The sequence below is a fragment of the Phyllobates terribilis genome, unplaced genomic scaffold (assembly GCF_046119375.1).
Source record: "Phyllobates terribilis strain yellow unplaced genomic scaffold, ASM4611937v1 Scaffold_1__5_contigs__length_1240528914, whole genome shotgun sequence".
NCBI classification, from domain to species: Eukaryota; Metazoa; Chordata; class Amphibia; order Anura; family Dendrobatidae; genus Phyllobates; species Phyllobates terribilis.
In genome coordinates, this window is record NW_027362761.1 from 1135112459 (window position 1) to 1135134546 (window position 22088).

The 22088-nt window shown below is 48.5% G+C and overlaps 1 protein-coding gene across 1 annotated transcript in view; it reads left to right on the top strand.

The window, feature by feature from the left end:
• HGFAC (HGF activator) overlaps positions 1-22088 on the top strand; it is a 135006-nt gene that overhangs the window by 13025 nt on the left and 99893 nt on the right. The window contains exon 2 of the mRNA XM_073647610.1: positions 20640-20724. Coding sequence (XP_073503711.1) covers positions 20640-20724 — 85 coding nt within the window. The remainder of the gene's footprint in view (positions 1-20639; positions 20725-22088) is intronic.

Below are 22088 nucleotides of genomic sequence, written 5' to 3' on the forward strand. Positions count from 1 at the left end.
TGTACCACTATGGGGAGAGAGCATGTACCAGTATGGGGAGAGAGCATATACCAGTATGGGGAGAGAGCATATACCAGGATGGGGATAGAGCATATACCAGGATGGGCAGAGAGCATGTACCAGGATGGGGAGAGAACATGTACCAGGATGGGGAACTAGGATGGTGGAGCATATACCAGGAATGGTAGAGAGCATGTACCAGAATGGGGAACTAGGATGGTGGAGCATATACCAGGATGGGGAGAGAGCATATACCAGGATGGGGAGAGAGCATGTACCAGTATGGGGAGAGAGCATATACCAGGATGGGGAGAGAGCATATACCAGAATGGGGAGAGAGCATATACCAGGATGGGCAGAGAGCATATACCAGGATGGGCAGAGAGCATGTACCAGGATGGGGAGAGAGCATGTACCAGGATGGGGAACTAGGATGGTGGAGCATATACCAGGAATGGTAGAGAGCATGTACCAGAATGGGGAACTAGGATGGTTGAGCATATACCAGGATGGGGAGAGAGCATATACCTGGATGGGGAGAGAGCATGTACCAGGATGGGGAGAGAGCATGTTGCAGGATGGGGAACTAGGATGGTGGAGCATATACCAGGATTGGTAGAGAGCATGTACCAGAATGGGAAACTAGTATGGTGGAGCATATACCAGGATGGGGAGAGAGCATATACCAGGATGGGGAGAGAGCATATACCAGGATGGAGAGAGAGCATATACCAAGATGGGGAGAGAGCATATACCAGGATGGGGAGAGAGTATATACCAGGATGGGGAGAGAGTATATACCAGGATGGGGAGAGAGTATATACCAGGATGGGAGAGAGCATATACCAGGATGGGGAGAGAGCATGTACCAGGTTGGGGAGAGAGCATGTACCAGGATGGGGGAGCATTCGGTTTTAGTCATGGGGTCTGGCCCGGCGCCGGTTCAGTCATTACTTTGAGTATACAGAGCAACCGCTGTAATCCTGGCCCTGACTGACAGCCAGCCTCAATGTAGAGCCAGTGTCAGTCAGTGCTGGGGGCTCGGTTACAGCGGATGCTCTGTATACACAGAGCGGTGACCGAACCGGCACTGCCCCCATGACTGAAACCGAATGCTGGCGAGGAGAATAAAGTTCATTTTCTCCTCACTGCACTCAGCTGCTGGGAAGTATAATAACGCTTTTAACCTGCAGGTTAATAGCGCTATTTCTGATTAAAGGATCCCTTTAATTTTGTAGCACAATACTTCAATGAAATGGTGCCGGAGTCAGTGCATGCGCATACCACGCTATCCGGCACCATTTTATTGAAGACACTCTATATGAGAATTCGCAGACACAGTGTCTAAAAAAAAAAACGGCCCAAGAAATGTACCAGTAAAAATGCTCGTGACCCGGGTGTAGAACAGGTTCAATAGCTAGTATGATATACTGTGATACAGACATTAGACGTTGTATACTATACACATTGTTATATCCCATCTGATGTCTGTACCACACTAGACCATACACTAATCTGTATACTGGATGTGACATTTTGTACAGGGATATACACTGTACTGATCACACCTGTAACCTGCACACAGGACCTCACATATTATATATGGAGCAGTATAGTATGTGATGTCTTGTAGGTTCAGGGTTGATCAGTCAGTGCAGGATCCTGTATGCGATGTCTGTGGTCGCTCTGCTGGGGCTCAGTGTGATTTATTCCAGGACTCTGAATTTTCCTGCAGATCTGGTGATGCTGGGATGACCCAGAGTGACCTGATCTGCAGCAAAGGTCAAAGTCCTGCAATAACTTATACAGAGCCCCAGCAGAGCGGCCGCTGAGCTGACACTATGGAATCCCGTGTGCACTCATCAGGAGGAGAGCAGTGTCCTGCAGCCCCCTCCTCACTCCAGACATCCTCCCCAGACCTCGTATTTACCACCATTCACTGAGGTCTGCTGCACCAGCTTTTCTCCAGCAGGATGATGCAGCTCCAGGCGCTGCTGTGTGACGTCAGTCCTGGAGACGCAGTACATAGCGTGCAGGGGGCGTGTCTGCCTCCCTGTGATGCGGCCGGCGTGAGGTACTGTGTGGTCCCCCTGCCAAACCTGCCCCTGCCTCTGCACAAAACATTATAATGAGAACAGTCTGGCCATGGGCCCCTTGGGCCTTCAGGGCCCCGGGCGGTAGCCCAGATTGCCCTCATTATAATCCGCCTATGCCTGCCACTTCTGGCCTTAACAAGAACTGTCCCTGTGTTCTTCCATTTCCTTACTATGTTCCCCACAGTGGAAACTGACAGGTTAAATCGCTGAGACAGCTTTTTGTATTCTTCCCCTGAACAACTATGTTGAATAATCTTTGTTTTCAGATCATTTGACAGTTGTTTTGAGGAGCCCATGATGCCACTCTTCAGAGGAGATTCAAACAGGAGAACAACTTGCAAGTGGCCACTTTAAGTAGCTTTTCTCATGATTGCATACACCTGGCTATGAAGTTCAAAGCTCAATGAGGTTACAAAACCAAAAAAAGTGCTTTAGTAAGTCAGTAAAAAGTAGGTAGGAGTATTTAAAACAAGAAAATGATAAGGGTGCCCATACTTATGCACCTGTCAAATTTTGTTTGAATGCAGATTGCACATTTTCTGTTAGTACAATAAACCTCATTTCAAGGCAGAAACATTACTGTGTCCAACAGTTATTACATATATCAAACTCAAATAGCTGTTGCAAAAACACCAATTTTTATAAAACATTAAGCTTAAGATTAATAGGGGTGCCCAAACTTTTTCATATAACTGTATCTCCTGTGACTGTTCCATTAAAAAATATTGGTCCTAAAACACCAAAACTTGAAATACCACCCCAAACATTGACACCAGGCCCATTTAGTTGTTGCTCTAATGTTAAATGCATGTTCTCATTACACCAGTAAATACAATTATGTCTGTTAATATGGCCGGATAATTTGAAAGAAGCTTCATCACTCCACATAAAGTTATCTAAAATTAATTCTTCAATTTCGTTAAGCATAATCTCACTAAATTGCAGCCGCCTGTCTGGATCATCCTCCAATAAACCATGAATTAGACGTGGACGATAAGCTTTCCACCCAATAGATTTCAGGATTCGCAAGATAGAAGCTTGTGGAATTCCCAATTCAAAGAGGCTCTTCTGGTGGACTTTTTTGGACTCTGAACAAATGTTTCAGCAACAAGTTGTTTATTATCTTCTGTACAGACTGTTTTGGGTCGACCAGTTTCACTTTACACCATGTTTGATAAATCTCCCCCTTCATAACCTTATCACACTTTCTGTCCACCCACTTTTGGACCACCCTGTATATATATATATATATATATATATATATATATATATATATATATATATATCTCATTTAAAGATTTTTCTGTATTTTCATGACTTTGAAAATTGTACATTCACACTGAAGGCATCAAAACTATGAATTAACACATGTGGAATTATATACTTAAAAAAAAAAGTGTGAAACAACTGAAAATATGTCTTATCTTCTAGGTTCTTCAAAGTAGCCACCTTTTGCTTTGATGACTGCTTTGCACACTCTTGGCATTCTCTTGATGAGCTTCAAGAGGTAGTCACCGGAAATGGTTTTCACTTCACAGGTGTGCCCTGTCAGGTTTAATAAGTGGGATTTCTTGCCTTATAAATGGGGTTGGGACCATCAGTTGTGTTGTGCAGAAGTCAGGTGGATACACAGCTGATAGTCCTACTGAATAGACTGTTAGAATTTGTATTATGGCAAGAAAAAAGCAGCTAAGTAAAGAAAAACGAATGGCCATCATTACGTTAAGAAATGAAGGTCAGTCAGTCAGAAAAATTGGGCAAACTTTGAATGTGTCCCCAAGTGCAGTTGCAAAAACCTTCAAGCGCTACAAAGAAACTGGCTCACATGAGGACCGCCCCAGGAAAGGAAGACCAAGAGTCACCTCTGCTTCTGAGGATAAGTTTATCCGAGTCACCAGCCTCAGAAATCGCAAGTTAACAGCAGCTCAGATTAGAGACCAGGTCAATGCCACACAGAGTTCTAGCAGCAGACACATCTCTACAACAACTTTTAAGAGGAGACTTTGTGCAGCAGGCCTTCAAGGTAAAATAGCTGCTAGGAAACCACTGCTAAGGACAGGCAACAAGCAGAAGAGACTTGTTTGGGCTAAATAACACAAGGAATGGACATTAGACCAGTAGAAATCTGTGCTTTGGTCTGATGAGTCCAAATTTGAGATCTTTGGTTCCAACCACCGTGTCTTTGTGCGACGCATAAAAGGTGAACGGATGGACTCTACATGCCTGGTTCCCACCGTGAAGCATGGAGGAGGAGGTGTGATGGTGTGGGGGTGCTTTGCTGGTGACAATGTTGGGGATTTATTCAAATTGAAGGCATACTGACCCAGCATGGCTACCACAGCATCTTGCAGCGGCATGCTATTCCATCCGGTTTGCGTTTAGTTGGACCATAATTTATTTTTCAACAGGACAATGACCCCAAACACACCTCCAGGCTGTGTAAGGGCTATTTGACCAAAAGGGAGAGTGATGGGGTGCTACGTTAGATGACCTGGCCTCCACAGTCACCAAACCTGAACCCAATCGAGATGGTTTGGGGTGAGCTGGACTGCAGAGTGAAGGCAAAAGGGCCAACAAGTGCTAAGCATCTCTGGGAACTCCTTCAAGATTGTTGTAAGACCATTTCCGATGACTACCTCTTGAAGCTCATCAAGAGAATGCCAAGAGTGTGCAAAGCAGTCATCAAAGCAAAAGGTGGCTACTTTGAAGAACCTAGAGTATAAGACATATTTTCAGTTGTTTCACACTTTTTTGTTAAGTATATAATTCCACATGTGTTAATTCATAGTTTTGATGCCTTCAGTGTGAATGTACAATTTTCATAGTCATGAAAATACAGAAAAATCTTTAAATGAGAAGGTGTGTCCAAACTTTTGGTCTGTACTGTATGTATATATATATATATATATATATATATATATATATATATATATATATTTAGTGGGTATGGAAAGTATTCTGACCCCTTTAAATTTTTCACTCTTTATTTCATTGCAGCCATTTGGTAAATTCTAAAAAGTTAATTTTTTTTCTTATTAATGTACACTCTGCACCTCATCTTGACTGAAAAAAAACAGAAATGTAGAAATTTTTGCAAATGTATTAGAAAAGAAAAACTGAAATATCACATGGTCATAAGTATTCAGACCCTTTGCTCAGTATTGAGTAGAAGAACCCTTTTGAGCTAGTACAGCCATGAGTCTTCTTGGGAATGATGCAACAAGTTTTTCACACCTGGATTTGGGGATCCTCTGCCATTCTTCCTTGGGGATCCTCTTCAGTTCCATCAGGTTGGATGGTGAACGTTGGTGGACAGCCATTTTCCCATTTTCAGGTCTTTTCAGAGATGCTCAATTGGGTTTAGGTCAGGGCTCTTGCTGGGCCAGTCAGGAATGGTCACAGAGTTGTTCTAAAGCCACTCCTTTGTTATTTTAGCTGTGTGCTTAGGGTCATTGTCTTGTTGGAAGGTGAACCTTCTGCCAAGTCTGAGGTCCAGAGCACTCTGGAAGAGGTTTTCATCCAGGATATCTCTGTACTTGGCCGCATTCATGTTTACTTCAATTGCAACCAGTCGTCCTTTCCCTGCAGCTGAAAAACACCCCCATAGCATGTTGCTGCCACCACCATGTTTCACTGTTGGGATTGTATTGGGCAGGCGATGAGCAGTGCTTGGTTTTCTCCACCCATACCGCTTAGAATTATCACCAAAAAGTTCTATCCTTGTCTCATCAGATCAGAGAATCTTATTTCTCATAGTCTGGGAGTCCTTCATGTGTTTTTGAGCAAATTCTATGCGGGCTTTCATATGTCTTGCACTGATGAGAGGCTTCCGTCGGGCCACTCTGCATAAAAGCCCGACTGGTGGAGGGCTGCAGTGATAGTTGACTTTGTGGAACTTTCTCCCATCTCCCTACTGCATCTCTGGAGCTCAGCCACAGTGATCTTGGGATTCTTCTTTACCTCTCTCATCAAGGCTCTTCTCTCACGATTGCTCAGTTTGGCTGGACCGCCAGGTGGAGGGCTGCAGTGATAGCTGACTTTGTGGAACTTTCTCCCATTTCCCTACTGCATCTCTGGAGCTCAGCCACAGTGACCTTGGGGTTCTTCTATACCTCTCTCACCAAAGCTTTCTCCCACGATTGCTCAGTTTGGCTGGACCACCAGGTTTAGGAAGACTTCTGGTGGTCCCAAACTTCTTCCATTTAAGGATTATGGAGGCAACTGTGCTCTTAGGAACCTTGAGCAATGCAGAAATTCTTTTGTAACCTTGGCCAGATCTGTGCCATGCCACAATTCTGTCTATCAGCTCCTTGGGCAGTTCCTTTGAGCTCATGATTCTCATTTGGTCTTACATGTGTGGCACCCCAGGGGTCTGGTTTCCACGGTAACAGCAATGTTATGTCTGAGAGCAGGTGGGAGGTCTCTTGGTCAGGGATCCTATGCATGCCACACCTCCTGCCCAGTCCTGGGAGGGGAAGAACTTCCCCTATATAAACCTAGGGCTGAGGCAGGGTTAGGGAGTAGAGAAGAAGTAGAGAAGAGAAGCAGCATAGGAAGAAACAACAGGAGCTCTGTGGGAGCAGTGCTACAAGGAGTCAGGGGCTGGCAGCTGCAGAGCTCGCCCTGACTGAGAAGTTATCACCGGACCCGGAGTCCGAGGCTGTGGGGACTAACTCCTATCCAGCAGCAGAAACCGACCGGCAGGGGATTGCAGGTCCTCTGGCCCAGAAACCCGAAGGCACGGTCACACGCGTGGGACCAGCACCGCCGTCGTGGAGCGAAAGCTACTAGAAGGCCCCGAGTCACCGGCCATACGGGTGAGCACCACACGGTACACTCAGGGACGTGGGCTACTTATACCCGCCTCTAGCAAGGTAGCCAGAAGAGTATCGTTAGTTTGGGAGGCCTACAACTCCGCCTGGCCAGGGGAGATCCCATCTGCTCAAGGACTGACCAGGCCCCAATCGCTAGCCAGTACTCCGGGAGGGTCTATCTTTGTCACCAGTAAAGACCCTGAACTACACCGTACCGTCTCCGAGTGGTTCCTGCTACCCCCATCATCCACGTCGGCTGCCCTGAGGCCATACACCTCCCGTTGGGGGTTATACTATCACGCTGCACAATCCTACCACCGGCCTCAGCGGTCTGCCCTGCAGCAGCAGCTCCTTAGCTGTACTCAACGGGTGGCGTAGTCGTCCAACATCTACCGCTGATACAGCGCTACTTAGTCTGACTCCCTGGGCACGGACCGGATCACCGCCACGAGACTACAACCCTCAACAGATCCGGCTCCGGGTAAGCTCCCGCGTGCGCAACGCTGCGCGACACAGGCCCAGGGGCGCGTCAACTTTTGGCGTAGTCGGCAGGATCTCGTGCCCGCATCCACCGGGTACTGCGTGCCTGAAAAAGACTGTTCAAACTTACCTGTGGTGAAGATTCCCGCCATCCGGCGCCATCTTCCGCTTCCTTCCCGCCATCGGTGGAGTTTTCCCGCCATTGGACGCCATCTTGAGGACGCCGCGCGGGAAGAAGAGGGGCGTGGACTCCGAAAGCGCGCGAGAACTGAAGCCCCGCCTCACGTCCGGACGTTGCGTAAGGTCCTGGAAGGAGCCCAGCAGACGCCGACGTCACAGGAGCGCGACGGAAGGTCCTCAACCCTGACGATCCACTGCGGAGCCGCGGCCTACGGAAGAGGATCATCGCAAGGTAGGCCACGGTCCACTAGGGGGGAGAAGGATGTCGGATACGGAGGAGAGCTTCACCGCTTCAACCCCCGCCAGCGCCACCGCTGTTGCGGTCATGCCTTTCACCATGCCCTATATCCCGGGGGCAGCCTGGCTACCCCAGTACTCAGGGGAGTCACATACCCTGCATGACTTTAGAGAAAAGCTGGATAGCCTCTTCCAGGTGTACCCCCTCACAGAGGAGCAAAAAGTGAGCATCCTGGTGGCCCAATTAACCGGGGCAGCCCAAAGGGAGTTAATGTCCTGGCAACCTGGGGGGAGGACTGTCGCAGGGATACTAACCCGGCTGAGGGACACCTTTGATACCCGCACCTCAGCCGAGATCAAGCTTAGATTCTACGGGTGCAAACAGCGGGCACATGAGAGTATAAGGGACTATGCCCTGAACCTACAAGAGGCCCTGAGAGCCATTAAGCAGACCGACCCTGACGGCGTGGGAGACGAGGACAGGCTGTTGACTGAACAATTTATAGAGGGTTTATATTGCAATGCCCACCGAACCCAGTTGCGGGCAATGGCCTTACAGGACCCTCATCTGGGATTTGCACAGTTCAAGGACAGAGCCATCCGGGTGCTTCGAGAACCGGCACCAGGTGGCGTTGTGACCCACAGACGCCCCACTACCACTTACCACCAGGAGACGGCGCCCTTGTCGGCAGGGCCTGTGGGAGCTGATGCGCAGGCTTTGAACAATGACCCGGCTCCAGACCTGCACCATCAGGTCCAAGAGCTAGCTAAAAGCGTTGCTGCGCTAACCCGAACTGTGCAGTCTTTACAGGTTTCCACTCCAGGGAAGATCCAGCTGGCATCCGGACCGGAGGACATCCCGTGGCGTCGACCAAGGAGGACCCCACCGGCCAGAGGAAGACCCAGCGACCGATACAACGAGGACGGACGACCCATCTGCCGCCGCTGCAATCAACCCGGACATATGGCAAGGTACTGTCCTTTAAACTGGCACAACCTGGGGTAGAGGGCCAACCCCCAGGAAAAAGATCACCAGGCCCATCGAACTGGCGCGACAAATATGTGGGAGGACGTCCAGTCTTACCCGTGGTACTGGATGGCATTCCTATGAGTGCCCTACTGGACACCGGGTCACAGGTCACCACCATCCCGTACGTGCTCTTCAAGCAGTACTGGAATGACTCGGATATCACCCGCTACCCTGACGACGACTTGAGTATCATCGCCAGCAATGGTCAGCCCGTGCCACAGATTGGATTTAAAGAGGTGACCATTAAAATCGGTAGAGTCGAATTGGCAGCACAGGGACTGATCATTGTAGACATTGACAAATACGAGAGTCACCCAAAGATAACTCTAGGAACTAATGTAATTGAAAATTGTCTTGCAGAGGTGATTTTCCTTTTACAGCAGGTTGCCAAGAATGCCAGCTCCGGCCAGCAGCGAGTGCTCCAGAAAGAGATCCGGGCACTGATGCGACGGCAACAGCTAGAACTCTCCGGTGGTGAGATTGGTAGCGTGCGAAAGTGTGACCCTTTCCCTATTGCCATGCCCCCGAAAAGTGAAATGATGATTTGGTGCCGGGCAGCTATTGGTCTGAGAGGTAGAGATTACCAGGCAATGGTAGAACCAGTTTACTCAGACAGTAGGCCCACCATTTTGACAGCACGGGGGGTGGTCAATGTACGCCATGGGAGGGTGCCCGTTCGCATAATAAATATCGGGAAGAGGGAAGTGTACCTGCCCCGGTATGCCACGCTAGCCAAATTGTATACCATCAATCAAGATTCCATACAGTCCGTAGAACCCTTGCCTCCATCTTCCCCGGAGGAAGGTAACGGCTCTAAGAAAACAATGGAGGACTGGTGTCAGCAACTACATTTGGGTACTGACTCCACTCCCTCACACCAGAAACAGGGAGTCTATCGGGTGGTTCAAGAGTACGAGAGAGTGTTTAGTAAACACCCGTTAGACTTCGGGCGAGTCAAGGGGGTAGAACACCACATCCCCACGGGAGACCATCCTCCCATAAAAGAGAGGTATCGACCCGTACCCCCTGCACACTACCAACACGCCAAGGGGATGCTTAGAGACATGAAGGAGGCTGGGGTGATCAGGGATAGCTGTAGCCCCTGGGCAGCTCCACTAGTCTTAGTCAAAAAGAAAGACAACACCATGAGGATGTGTGTAGATTACCGGAAAATCAACCATATCACACACAAGGATGCGTACCCCTTACCAAGGATAGAGGAGTCTTTGGCTGCTTTAAGATCTGCTAACTTCTTCTCTACCTTGGATCTCACTAGTGGGTACTGGCAGGTTCCTGTAGCAGAGGCGGACCGGGAGAAGACCGCATTCACCACCCCGATGGGACTTAGCGAGTTTACCTGCATGCCGTTCGGACTCTGCAACGCACCAGGAACCTTCCAACGATTAATGGAGTGCTGTCTGGGCCACAGAAACTTCGAGACGGTCTTGTTGTACCTGGACGATGTCATCGTATATTCCAAGACGTATGAGGACCACCTGAAACACCTGGCGGAAGTATTCGAAGCTCTGGCAAGCTACGGCCTAAAGGTGAAACCCTCCAAGTGTCACCTCCTGAAACCAAAGGTGCAGTACCTGGGACACGTGGTGAGCGCTGATGGAGTGGCTCCCGACCCTGATAAGATCACCGCAATTAAGGAATGGCCAAGTCCCTCCAGTGTAAAGGAAGTGCGGCAGTTCCTCGGGTTGGTAGGCTATTACCGCAGATTCATCCCCGGTTTCACCAAAAAGGCAACTCCTATGCAGGACCTCCTGATAGGCCAGTCCCGGAAGGCCAAGAACCAGAAGCCACCCTTCAGATGGGAGAAGTTAGAAGAAGAGTCCTTCCGCCAGCTGAAGATGGCCCTCACGGGGGATGAAATCCTGGCGTACCCTGATTACAGCCAGCCCTTTATCCTCTACACCGACGCAAGTAACATCGGGCTAGGAGCCGTGCTGTCCCAGATCCAGCAAGGGAAAGAACGAGTAATCGCTTACGCCAGCCGAAAACTGCGACCCACCGAGAGAAACCCTGAGAATTACAGCTCATTTAAGCTAGAGTTCCTGGCAGTGGTGTGGGCAGTCACCGAACACTTTAAGCACTACCTCGCTTCTTCCCGGTTCACCGTGTACACGGATAACAACCCGTTGACACACCTGGACACGGCAAGACTCGGTGCCCTAGAGCAGAGATGGATGGCCCGTCTGTCCAACTACGAGTTCACAATCAAATACCGGGCAGGACGCTCCAATACCAACGCGGACGCCCTGTCCAGGATGCCAAACCTACCGGACGTAGGAGAAGATCCAGAGGGACTGGAAGAAGTTGAACTCCCCGCGTTCCACCGTCATGGGACTATCCAGTATTCCCATCGGGTAAGGAGTAAGCAAGCCGCTACGTTTAACCCCTTGCCTCACTACAACTGGGAGGAAACGCAAGACAGTGACCCTGCCGTCCGACTGGTGAAGGAGATGCTGACTCGGCCAGAGGCTCGCCTTGACCCAGACGCTCCGGAGGAAGCCAAGCAACTGTGGGCTGAGAAGAGTCGACTGTTCCTTTACAAGGGGAAGTTGTGCCGCAGAATGGTTAACTCCCGGACGCATGAACTAATCTGGCAAGTAGTGGTGCCACGGAGAGACGCAGCCATGGTGATGGAGGCATACCACGACGGGGCTGGACACTTCGGATGGAAGAAGCTGGAGTTCCTGCTGCGCGGGCGGTTCCACTGGGTAGGCATGAGGGGAACCATCGAGAGGTGGTGCAGAGACTGTGGCCCGTGCAACCTAATAAGGAAGGACCGTGCCAGCCAGAAGACTCCCCTGCAGTCCATCGTCACCCGGCAGCCGTTGGAACTGGTAGCCTTGGATCATGTAAAACTGACCCCAAGCAGAAGTGGCTACGTTTACGCACTAATCATCGTGGATCACTACTCCCGGTTCTTGGTTGTCGTCCCCGTCAAGGACTTAACAGCTCGAACAGCAGCTAGAGCCTTCCAGCAGCACTTCTGCCGTCCACACGGGTACCCGGACCAAGTGCTGACGGACCAGGGACCTGCCTTTGAAGCGGAAGTCTTCCAGGAATTCTGCAATCTGTATGGCTGCCGGAAGATAAGGACGACACCCTATCATCCGCAAACTAATGGACTTTGTGAGAAAATGAACCAGGTGGTAATGGATCTTCTGAAAACGTTGCCCCTGGAAGAACGCAGTCTGTGGCCTGAGAAGCTGCCCGATCTGGTGGACCTATACAACCACATCCCGGTAGGTTCCACCAACTGTACCCCGGCTTACCTGATGAGGGCAAGGCCTGGTAAGCTACCTGTTGACCTGGAGATGGGAGTCCTGACACCCGAGGACACTTCACCAGAAGCAGACTGGGACACAGAGAGGCAGCAGCAGTACCGGAAAGTACAGGAGAGCGTGGAGCGAAGTCTCTGTCAAGCTAGGGAAAGACAAGAGAAAACTTACAACCAGTATGCTCCCGCTGTTCCCCTGGTACCCGGAGAGCAGGTCTTGAAGAGGAAAAGGCGGCTCCACAAGTTGGACGACCAGTGGGAGAAGGACCCGTACATCGTACTGCCCTCAAGCCACGACAACCCAAAGGTCTGTACCATCAGTAAAGACGGAGGGGAAACCACAACCATTGTATCCCGGGATCACCTGAAGAAGTGTCCCGAACAGCTACGGAACCCTGAAGAGGAACAAGAAGACCCTCAACCCGTAGAGGAAAGGGAAGACATGGTTAGTACTGTGCTCGGAGACTTCCCTCGGTCTTGGACTCAAATCAATGGCGCAGTTGTGGTACCCGTACTCACCTTCCTCCAACCAGCATCCCAAGCACCTACGGAGCAACAGGTAGAGCTGGAAGAACAGCCGGTCCAGGAGGCAGAAGACTCCACACAAGCAGAACAGGAGGATCAACCCTCTGCTTGTAGTGAGCCTGCCGTACCCCTAGTGAGCTAAAGAGCCGGTAGACAGCTGCCCAGTTTACCCTTGACAGCTCCTACACCCTGTAGTTCAGGGCTAGACAGTCAGCTCCGTAGGTCCACTAGGGCCACTAGAGGCCAGTTACCCGCACGTTGGAGGATTTAAAATGTATAAATTGTTTTATTTGTGGTTACCTGTTTTTCTTGTTGCTTGTAAATAATTATGTGTTTCTAGTTATTTTTAGGAGTCCTTGGTGGATTTACCGGGAATCCTTGTACAATTAGTTGGAGCGTAACCCAGGATGGACTAAAAGACTGATAAGGACTCGGGGCAGGACAGACCCCTACCTGGTTACGTCTCCCTGTTTTGGTGAAATGGACACCTTTGTTTTCTTCAAAACTGCACCCGGTTGCGGACACGCCGTAACCATCTTTATGTGTTTTTCTTATTGTATTATTATTGTTTATACCTTGTTATGTTTTTATAAAAATATGTTTAGTCCCGGAGTACTAAATTTCACTAGGGGGGAATGTGGCACCCCAGGGGTCTGGTTTCCACGGTAACAGCAATGTTATGTCTGAGAGCAGGTGGGAGGTCTCTTGGTCAGGGATCCTATGCATGCCACACCTCCTGCCCAGTCCTGGGAGGGGAAGAACTTCCCCTATATAAACCTAGGGCTGAGGCAGGGTTAGGGAGTAGAGAAGAAGTAGAGAAGAGAAGCAGCATAGGAAGAAACAACAGGAGCTCTGTGGGAGCAGTGCTACAAGGAGTCAGGGGCTGGCAGCTGCAGAGCTCGCCCTGACTGAGAAGTTATCACCGGACCCGGAGTCCGAGGCTGTGGGGACTAACTCCTATCCAGCAGCAGAAACCGACCGGCAGGGGATTGCAGGTCCTCTGGCCCAGAAACCCGAAGGCACGGTCACACGCGTGGGACCAGCACCGCCGTCGTGGAGCGAAAGCTACTAGAAGGCCCCGAGTCACCGGCCATACGGGTGAGCACCACACGGTACACTCAGGGACGTGGGCTACTTATACCCGCCTCTAGCAAGGTAGCCAGAAGAGTATCGTTAGTTTGGGAGGCCTACAACTCTGCCTGGCCAGGGGAGATCCCATCTGCTCAAGGACTGACCAGGCCCCAATCGCTAGCCAGTACTCCGGGAGGGTCTATCTTTGTCACCAGTAAAGACCCTGAACTACACCGTACCGTCTCCGAGTGGTTCCTGCTACCCCCATCATCCACGTCGGCTGCCCTGAGGCCATACCCCTCCCGTTGGGGGTTATACTATCACGCTGCACAATCCTACCACCGGCCTCAGCGGTCTGCCCTGCAGCAGCAGCTCCTTAGCTGTACTCAACGGGTGGCGTAGTCGTCCAACATCTACTGCTGATACAGCGCTACTTAGTCTGACTCCCTGGGCACGGACCGGATCACCGCCACGAGACTACAACCCTCAACAGATCCGGCTCAGGGTAAGCTCCCGCGTGCGCAACGCTGCGCGACACAGGCCCAGGGGCGTGTCACATGCACTATGAGCTGTGAGGTCTTATATAGACAGGTGTGTGCCTTTCCAAATCAAGTCCAATCAGTTTAATTAAACACAGCTGGACTCCAATGAAGGAGCAGAACCATCTCCAGGAGGATCACAAGGAAATGGACAGCATGTGACTTAAATATGAGTGTCTGAGCAAAGGGTCGGAATACTTATGACCATGTGATATTTCAGTCTTTCTTTTTTAATAAATTTGCAAAAATTTCTACATTTCTGTTTTTTTTCAGTCAAGATGGGGTACAGAGTGTACTTTAATGAGAAAAAAAAATGAACTTTTTAGAATTTACCAAATGACTGCAATGAAACAAAGAGTGAAAAATTTAAAGGGGTCTGAAAACTTTCCGTACCCACTGTGTACATATATATATACAGTGGGGAAAATAAGTATTTGATACTCTGCTGATTTTTTAAGTTTTCCCACCTACAAAGAGTGGAGAGGTCTATAATTTCTATTGTAGGTACATTTCACTTGTGAGAGACAAAATCTAAAAACCAGAACCAGAAAATCACATTAAATGATTTTTTAAGTAATTAAATTGCATTTTATTGCATGAAGTAAGTATTTGATCACCTACCAACCAGCAAGAATTCTGGCTCTCACAGACCTGTTAGTTTTTCTTTAAGAAGCCCTCCTACTCTGCACTCATTACCTGTATTAATTGCACCTGTTTGAACTCGTTACCTGTATAAAAGACACCTGTCCACACACTCAATCAATCACACCCCAACCTCTCCACTATGGCCAAGACCAAAGACCTGTCTAAGGACACCAGGAACAAAATTGTAAACCTGCACAAGGCTAGGATGGGCTACCGGACAATAGGCAAGTGGCTTGGTGAGGAGGCAACAACTGTTGGCACAATTATTAAAAAATGGAAGAAACACAAGATGACTGCCAATCTTCCTTCGGTGTGGGGCTTCATGCAAGATCTCACCTCGTGGGGCAAGGAAGACTCTGAGAAAGGTCATGAATCAGCCCAGAACTACACGGGAGGACCTGGTCAATGACCTGAAGAGAGCTGGGACCACAGTCTCAAACGCAAGGTCCCCCTGCTTACGCCAGCACATGTCCAGGCAGATAAGACCAAAATATAAATTTTTGGTATCAACTCTAGTGTTGCGCGAGCGTGCTCGGTTAACGCTTTCAACGAGCATGCTCGGGTGCTGCGCGAGTATTTTCGGCATGCTCGGCATCTATGCTCGAGCCGCCGTGGCTGCATGTGTCGTGGCTGTTAACAAACAGGCAATCCCTGCATGTGTCACAGTTGTCTAACAGCCGCGACACATGAAGCCTCGGCGGCTCGAGAATAGATGCCGAGCATGCCGAAAATATTCAGGCTGCATCCGAGCGTGCTCGGCGAAAGGGTTAACCGAGGATGCTCACGCAACATTAATCAACTCCACTCGCTGTGTTTGGAGGAAGAAGAAGGATGAGTACAACCCAAGAATACTGTCCTAACCGTGAAGCATGGTGGTGGATACATCATACTTTGGGGGTGCTTTTCTTCAAAGGGGACAGCATGACTGCACCATATTGAAGGGAAGATGGATGGGGTCATGTATCGCGAGATTTTGGCCAACAGCTTCCTTCCCTCAGTAAGAGCATTGAAGATGGGTTGTGGCTGGGTCTCCCAGCATGACAATGATCTGAACCACACAGCCAGGGCAACTAAGGAGTGGCTCTGTAAGAGCACTTCAAGGCCCTGCAGTGCCAAAGCCAGTCTCCAGATTTGAACCCAACAGAACATCTTTGGAGGGAGCTGAAACTCAATGTTGCCCAGTGACAGCCCCGAAACCTGAAAGATCTGGGGAAGATCTGTATGGAGGAGTGTGCCAAAATCCCTGCTGCAGTGTGTACAAACTTGGTCAAGAACTACAGGAAACGTCTGTAATTGCAAACAAAGGTTTCTGTACCAAATATTAAGTTCCGTTTTTCTATTGTATCAAATACTTATTTAATGCATTAAAATGAAAGTTAATTATGTAAAAGTCATACAATGTGATTTTCTGTTTTTTTTTTAGATTCTATCTCTCACAGTTGAATATAATTATATATTTATATGTATTAAATTTGTTGAAATGTTTCATTTTTTTTTTCCATATCACTATCTGTGTTAGGAATAACAATTACAAATCTTTTTTTCACACTGGCCACTGGGGATATTCCAGATTCCTATTTCCTGTTCTTTTAGGAGATTCACAGCAATAAAATGACTCTGATCCTATATTTTGTATTGAATCATCTAACGAGTGTGTGAAAAGGTCATTGTGAAGGTAAAGGGAACAGGGTCATCAGATACTGTGTTATCAGCTGTATTATGTGACATTATAATCCTGTTATGATAATGTGACTTCTGAAAATTCCTCTTGAAAGCAATGGAAGTGTGAGCATAAAATAGCATAAGCAGCCAGTGCGAAAACCGCAAGATTACTAATTATGTTTTTTAATACAAATTGAGATATTTAAAAACCAAAACAATGCCATATATGTTTTAAATATGATTAAAACAAAAACCTGATTTAAACAATGGGTCATTTTCTAATGACACATTCCCTGTAATTTCAAGTGACTATTTAGAACCAGTTGTTTAGAACCATGTGTGTACATGAGGAATATCAGAATTTCTGGCCATAATATGACTCGGATCATGCAGTTTTCTCTTCTGCAAACTGTATCTCTAATATTCAGTTCTCACTGAGCTGGTGGGTGGAGAGTAGCTGCTATAATGTCTCCCACACACAGACATTAGCGATTCCTGCTCTCCTGTACCTATGTTGAACACTCTGAGAAACAGCACCATCAGCACTGAGCAGTGTAGCTGTGAATCCAGCAGATACAATTCTAACTAGGAAGCAGCAAAACAGGTGTGTGTCTTTACCTGTCTCTCTGGTTCCCCATCCTTCATAGCTTTCAATTGCCAGCTGTAAGCTGATCAGTGATCTGGCCATCCGTCTTGCTTTGACCAAGACAATTTTAACAGTTTTCCAGAGTGAATGATAAGTTTAGGAGGCAGAGGAGAGGGGAAGAAGTGGCTCATAGGTGGAGAAAAAAGAAAATTTATCTGTTAAGAAATATTACAAAATTTCGTAAATTTCACTTGTGCTACAGATTTGTGCAAAGATTGTTGAACTGACAGTGATAATATATCCTGTAGTGATAATCCCATGCTGATAAAATTTCTGATTTTATTGACACATCAACACAGCCTAATAAGTGACACATCTTTGGAATCAGGCTCTGTGCCCCTACAATACGGTGCTCTCAGATCATATATCAAAAACCTGATGACAGATTCCCTTTAATATTAATTGGATAGCAATTTGTACAGCACTGAATAATGCTGCTTTTGGTCACTATATGTTGGTATCTTTTCAGCATTGTATGGTAGTATTTTCTCAGGCATTGTGTGGTGTCTCTTCTTAACAATGCAAAATATAATATATGGTAGAGTTATTTAGGCATCTTTATGAACATGGTCTTTTGTAAGTGATTTGTGCACTGTAAGAAAGTGGTGATGCTGTGCATACTCCTTTCAGGATCTGTGCTGAAATAATGCTTTTGTTGTTTTGCATGTTTACTGTATTGCATGTTTCATAATCTGTATTGTCATGTGACAAGGCTGTATTCTGTCCATCAACAGGTACTTAGTAGGGATAGATAGAGTTAATATTTGGGACTAGCCCAGCATGGGAGGAGCTACATGGGGACACAGGACATGATCTCCTAGTAGAGATTTAGATAGGGCCCTGCTTGCTGCTGTAGCAGACCTCAGGTCTGGTTAGTTAGCAGAACCGCATGTAGTGGGTGTCCCTGGGGCAAGAGGGAGAAGAGTTTTGCAGATAGTAAGACTGCAGAAAAGGGACAACTGACAGAGAAGAGAGTAGCAGAACTACCGGTGGGTATCCCACCACCGCCTACCCCTACCAAAGAGAAGGTTACTGCCATGGCACAGTGGATTGTTGAAGTGGAAGTGGAAGAGGAGAAAAAAAGGAGGGAGTGTTACGGATCCGGGTGGTGGAACCTCTGTGCTTTGATGCAAGGAGGGACCAGAGGGGCGTAACTAAGTGCCTACTCGGACCGACCCAGGTCACACGGCGGCTTAGTCGACTCCGTGAACCAAGGAGGGACCGGGCAGGTGAACCAGATGCCACTCTGGGACCGACCTTGTGTGAGAGCAGGTGACTCCCACAGGTCAGATGGCAGGAGCTGATCAGTACAGCGGATGAGCACGGCAGGTAGACTGGCAGGTGATCCAGGTAGAAAAGCAGGCGGGTATGGCGGATAGCCAGACAGGTACTCTGGGTAAACGAGCAGGCGGGTATGGCTGGTAACTTGGTAGGTGCTCCGGGTACGCAGGTGGGCACGGCAGGTAATCTGGCAGGTGCTCCAGGTAGGCAGGCTGGCGGGCACGGCAGGTAACTGGCAGATGCTTCAGGTAGGCAGGCTGGCGGACACGGCAGGTAACTGGCAGGTGCTCCGAGTAGGCAGGCTGGCGGGCATGGCAGGTAAACAGACTGGCGGGCAGGACTGTTAGACAGACTGGCGGGCAGGACTGTTAGACAGACTGGCGGGCAAGGAACCTGAGAGCTGAGGAGAGTGTTAGCACACAAACAACAACCTTGCACAGGCACCTCCATTTTGGAGGAGGTGCGTAATATAGGGGCAGTCCTCCTGCCATTGGCCTGGGACTCTTTAGGACGGCGCGTACGGCCCCTTTAAGAGGGAGGGAGCGTGCGCGTCCTAAGCACAGTGCCCGGGAAGCTGCGCGCAGTGCGCGCCTCAGCAGCGGGAGGACAGGAAGACGCCGGACCGGGACCACGGCCGTGTGGGGACCGGGACCACGGCCGTGTGGGGAACGGCGTCTCTGCCCGGTAGGAGGCAGAGACGCCGATTCTACAGGGAGGAGAGCGCAAAGGCCTGAATTGTCAGCCCAGAAGGAGAACGTTTGGCTCACCGGATGGACCTGTCCTTCAACAAGGAGAGGGGCTACGGCTTCATTGAGAAAGAACATATCAGGCACATAATTTATGTGAATTGCTGCTCTGTAAAGCGGGACTACCTGCCCTCTCCTATGCACAGCTTACAGCACAGGCAGAGGTTGAGGTTCCTTTAAGAAGATGGGCCCAGAGGATGGTGTAAGGTGACTGTCTCCTGCATAGTGATGGGGGCTGATGACTAGGAGAAGACCCAAAAAGGTGAAGCCTCTACTGCTGACAGAGGAGTCTCCTACTACTGAGGCCCCAGTAACTCTGTGTCCATGGGTGCACTTAAGAGGTGCTCTTAAGGAGAAAAAGTCGTCCCTCTATATCGATGGTGGAGAATTGGGGGCTGCAGGAGGGGTTACCCCGACACTGTCATAGCAGCTGCAGTTTATGTGGCTCAAGATGCCCACTCTGCTGTGTACGTGAGGGAAGAGGGACTGGGTCTGAAATAGGTCTGAAGAAGTGGCTCAAGTGAATCAGAAACTGGAGAGGCTACAAGTTGTGTCTGTTGCACCCCCTTGTACTCGAAATAGTTTGAGGCTCCAGGGTAGCCAAGTCCAGCAGACCTTTGGTCCAATATCCCGGGACTCTGAGCAGTATGGAGAGAATGGAGGGCTATTTCTCTTGTAGTTGAGGAAGGCCGAACTGGTTTTATGCCGCCCCCCCCTTGTTCTGTGGCACCTTTCCTTGCTGGATTAATAGGTGCTAAATAGGCTGAAGGGTCCTACATCCTCAGTTATGGACAGAGCCATATCCAGGACTAAGGACTGCCAATGAGCTAACGCACTGTTCTTCTGTCCTATGGACCTTTTTCAAATTGATGGACTGCGTTACTGTTCCGAGGTCCTTATCAAAAAGGACCAGGTCGACTCTACCTCACAGGAAGAAGATGTGCCACATTTGCTTACAGTTAAAATGCATTACATGCTGTGTGGTGGTGAGACTGCTCTTTGTGTCTTACAGGTTCCAGATGGCCGAGGACAGCCATCGTTAAAGAAGGGGGAAATGTAAGGAAGTGGAGATGCTGTGCATACCACTTGCGGGAGCTTTACGACAAGCTCCGTAACACCATTACGTCCTCGTTATCTCTCCACACGCAGATAAAACTTGAAAAAGGCCTTTCAGGGCTGAAATGTTGAAAAATTTCTGCCAATGAGAAATAAATAGTCACATTCAGCATAATTATTTTTTCTTCATTTGTGTGCTGAAGTATATTGTCATGATTGATGTTTTTTCTTCTGGGTATCTTCTCTTTTAGAGCAGTGAGAAAGCATATCTACTGTCTCACTTTTAATATTTAGGTAAGCTATGGAGCATACTTACATATGCATATTATTCAATTTTAGCACCGACCTGGTTATGATAGCCGTATGAAACCTGGGACCTTCTCTGCTATCAGACGAATGCTTAATATTACAAGCAAGACAAAAGGTAAGACAAAGGTATCATTCATTAGTGCTTCCCAACCTACTAGCAGTTTTATTGCCGGTATGGTTCCTGTATTTGCACCATGTAAATAAAGCAAGCACCTTGGAGCAGTGAAACAGAGTGCCAGATTTTTCTTTCTATGTCCTAACTTGGAGCACCGAGCACTTGAGGATTTACTAGTGTGGTGAGGATGTGCAGAGAGCTGTAGTTTTGCAACAGTACAAGATGCGCAGACTGAGGAACACCACTCAATGCAATCAAGAGCACATTTCCTATCTAAATCACACCTCACCACTTGTGCTCTTTACACTTTCCCATCCCACCTTCTCCCCAGCCTTACCACTGTGCTTATCCCAGTCCTAACCCATCTCTTCAACTTATTAACCTCTGGTGTCTTCCCTTCCTCTTTCAAACATTCAGCCATAACACCTATCCTGAAGAAGCTAACCTCTACGTCAACCTATCGCCCCATATCACTGCTCACTCCAAACTCCTTGAAGAGCATGCCCACATTGAACTTTCCTCCCACCTCTTATCCAACCACCTTTTCGACAGCCTGCAGTCTGACTTCTGTGCCAACCACTATTCACAAATCCCATCTGATGCCAGATAGAGAAGTGTGAGTCGTCACTTCAAAGAACACGGTTCCATTGCTTCCGAGTCCAATAAAGGTTGCTTTACACCACTACATCTGACACTTGGCATTGTCCTTGGTGATTTAAGGCTTGTATGCAGCTACTCAGACATAAGAAGCCTTGCCATGAAGTTCCGAGCCCACTCGGTGATCCCGTTCTCTAACTTTATGTTGTCTACACTTCGTGGCTGAGTTGCCATTTTTTAGTAATACCACTCACAGTTGATGGTGGAATATTTGAGGCACAATAGATGAGTGACTACCTATCAACTCTTTCCATAATTACTGGGCCATTCCCTATCCATTGGTTTGCTAACAGTGCTCTGTATCTGTGCCTACTCTTCTTGTCTCTACTTCTGTCGCCAGGAAGCACCACACTCTTGTTGTGGACATTGGCAAGGCAACAGTTCTAGTTCTGTGTCCTCTGGGACTTGCAGCTACGTCCAGGCTGGGCGATATATAGTTATCTTCTGTCAGTGTGTGCTTCATACTGTGTGGTCTGGGTGGGGTTGCAAGCTATTTAAGCTCCTGAAATCCTGCTCCCAATTGCCAATTATAATCTGACTTGCTGTTTCAAGTGCCAACATGACGCTGCTTCCCATAGGTGGATTATAGCATAAATAGTCTGCAAACCAGCCCCAAGATCACCTCTTGGAAGAAACTGATGGCGAAACGCGCATCAGGGGTGTTTCCTGCTGGACCACCTCACTGGTTTGCCTATTTACTATATTTT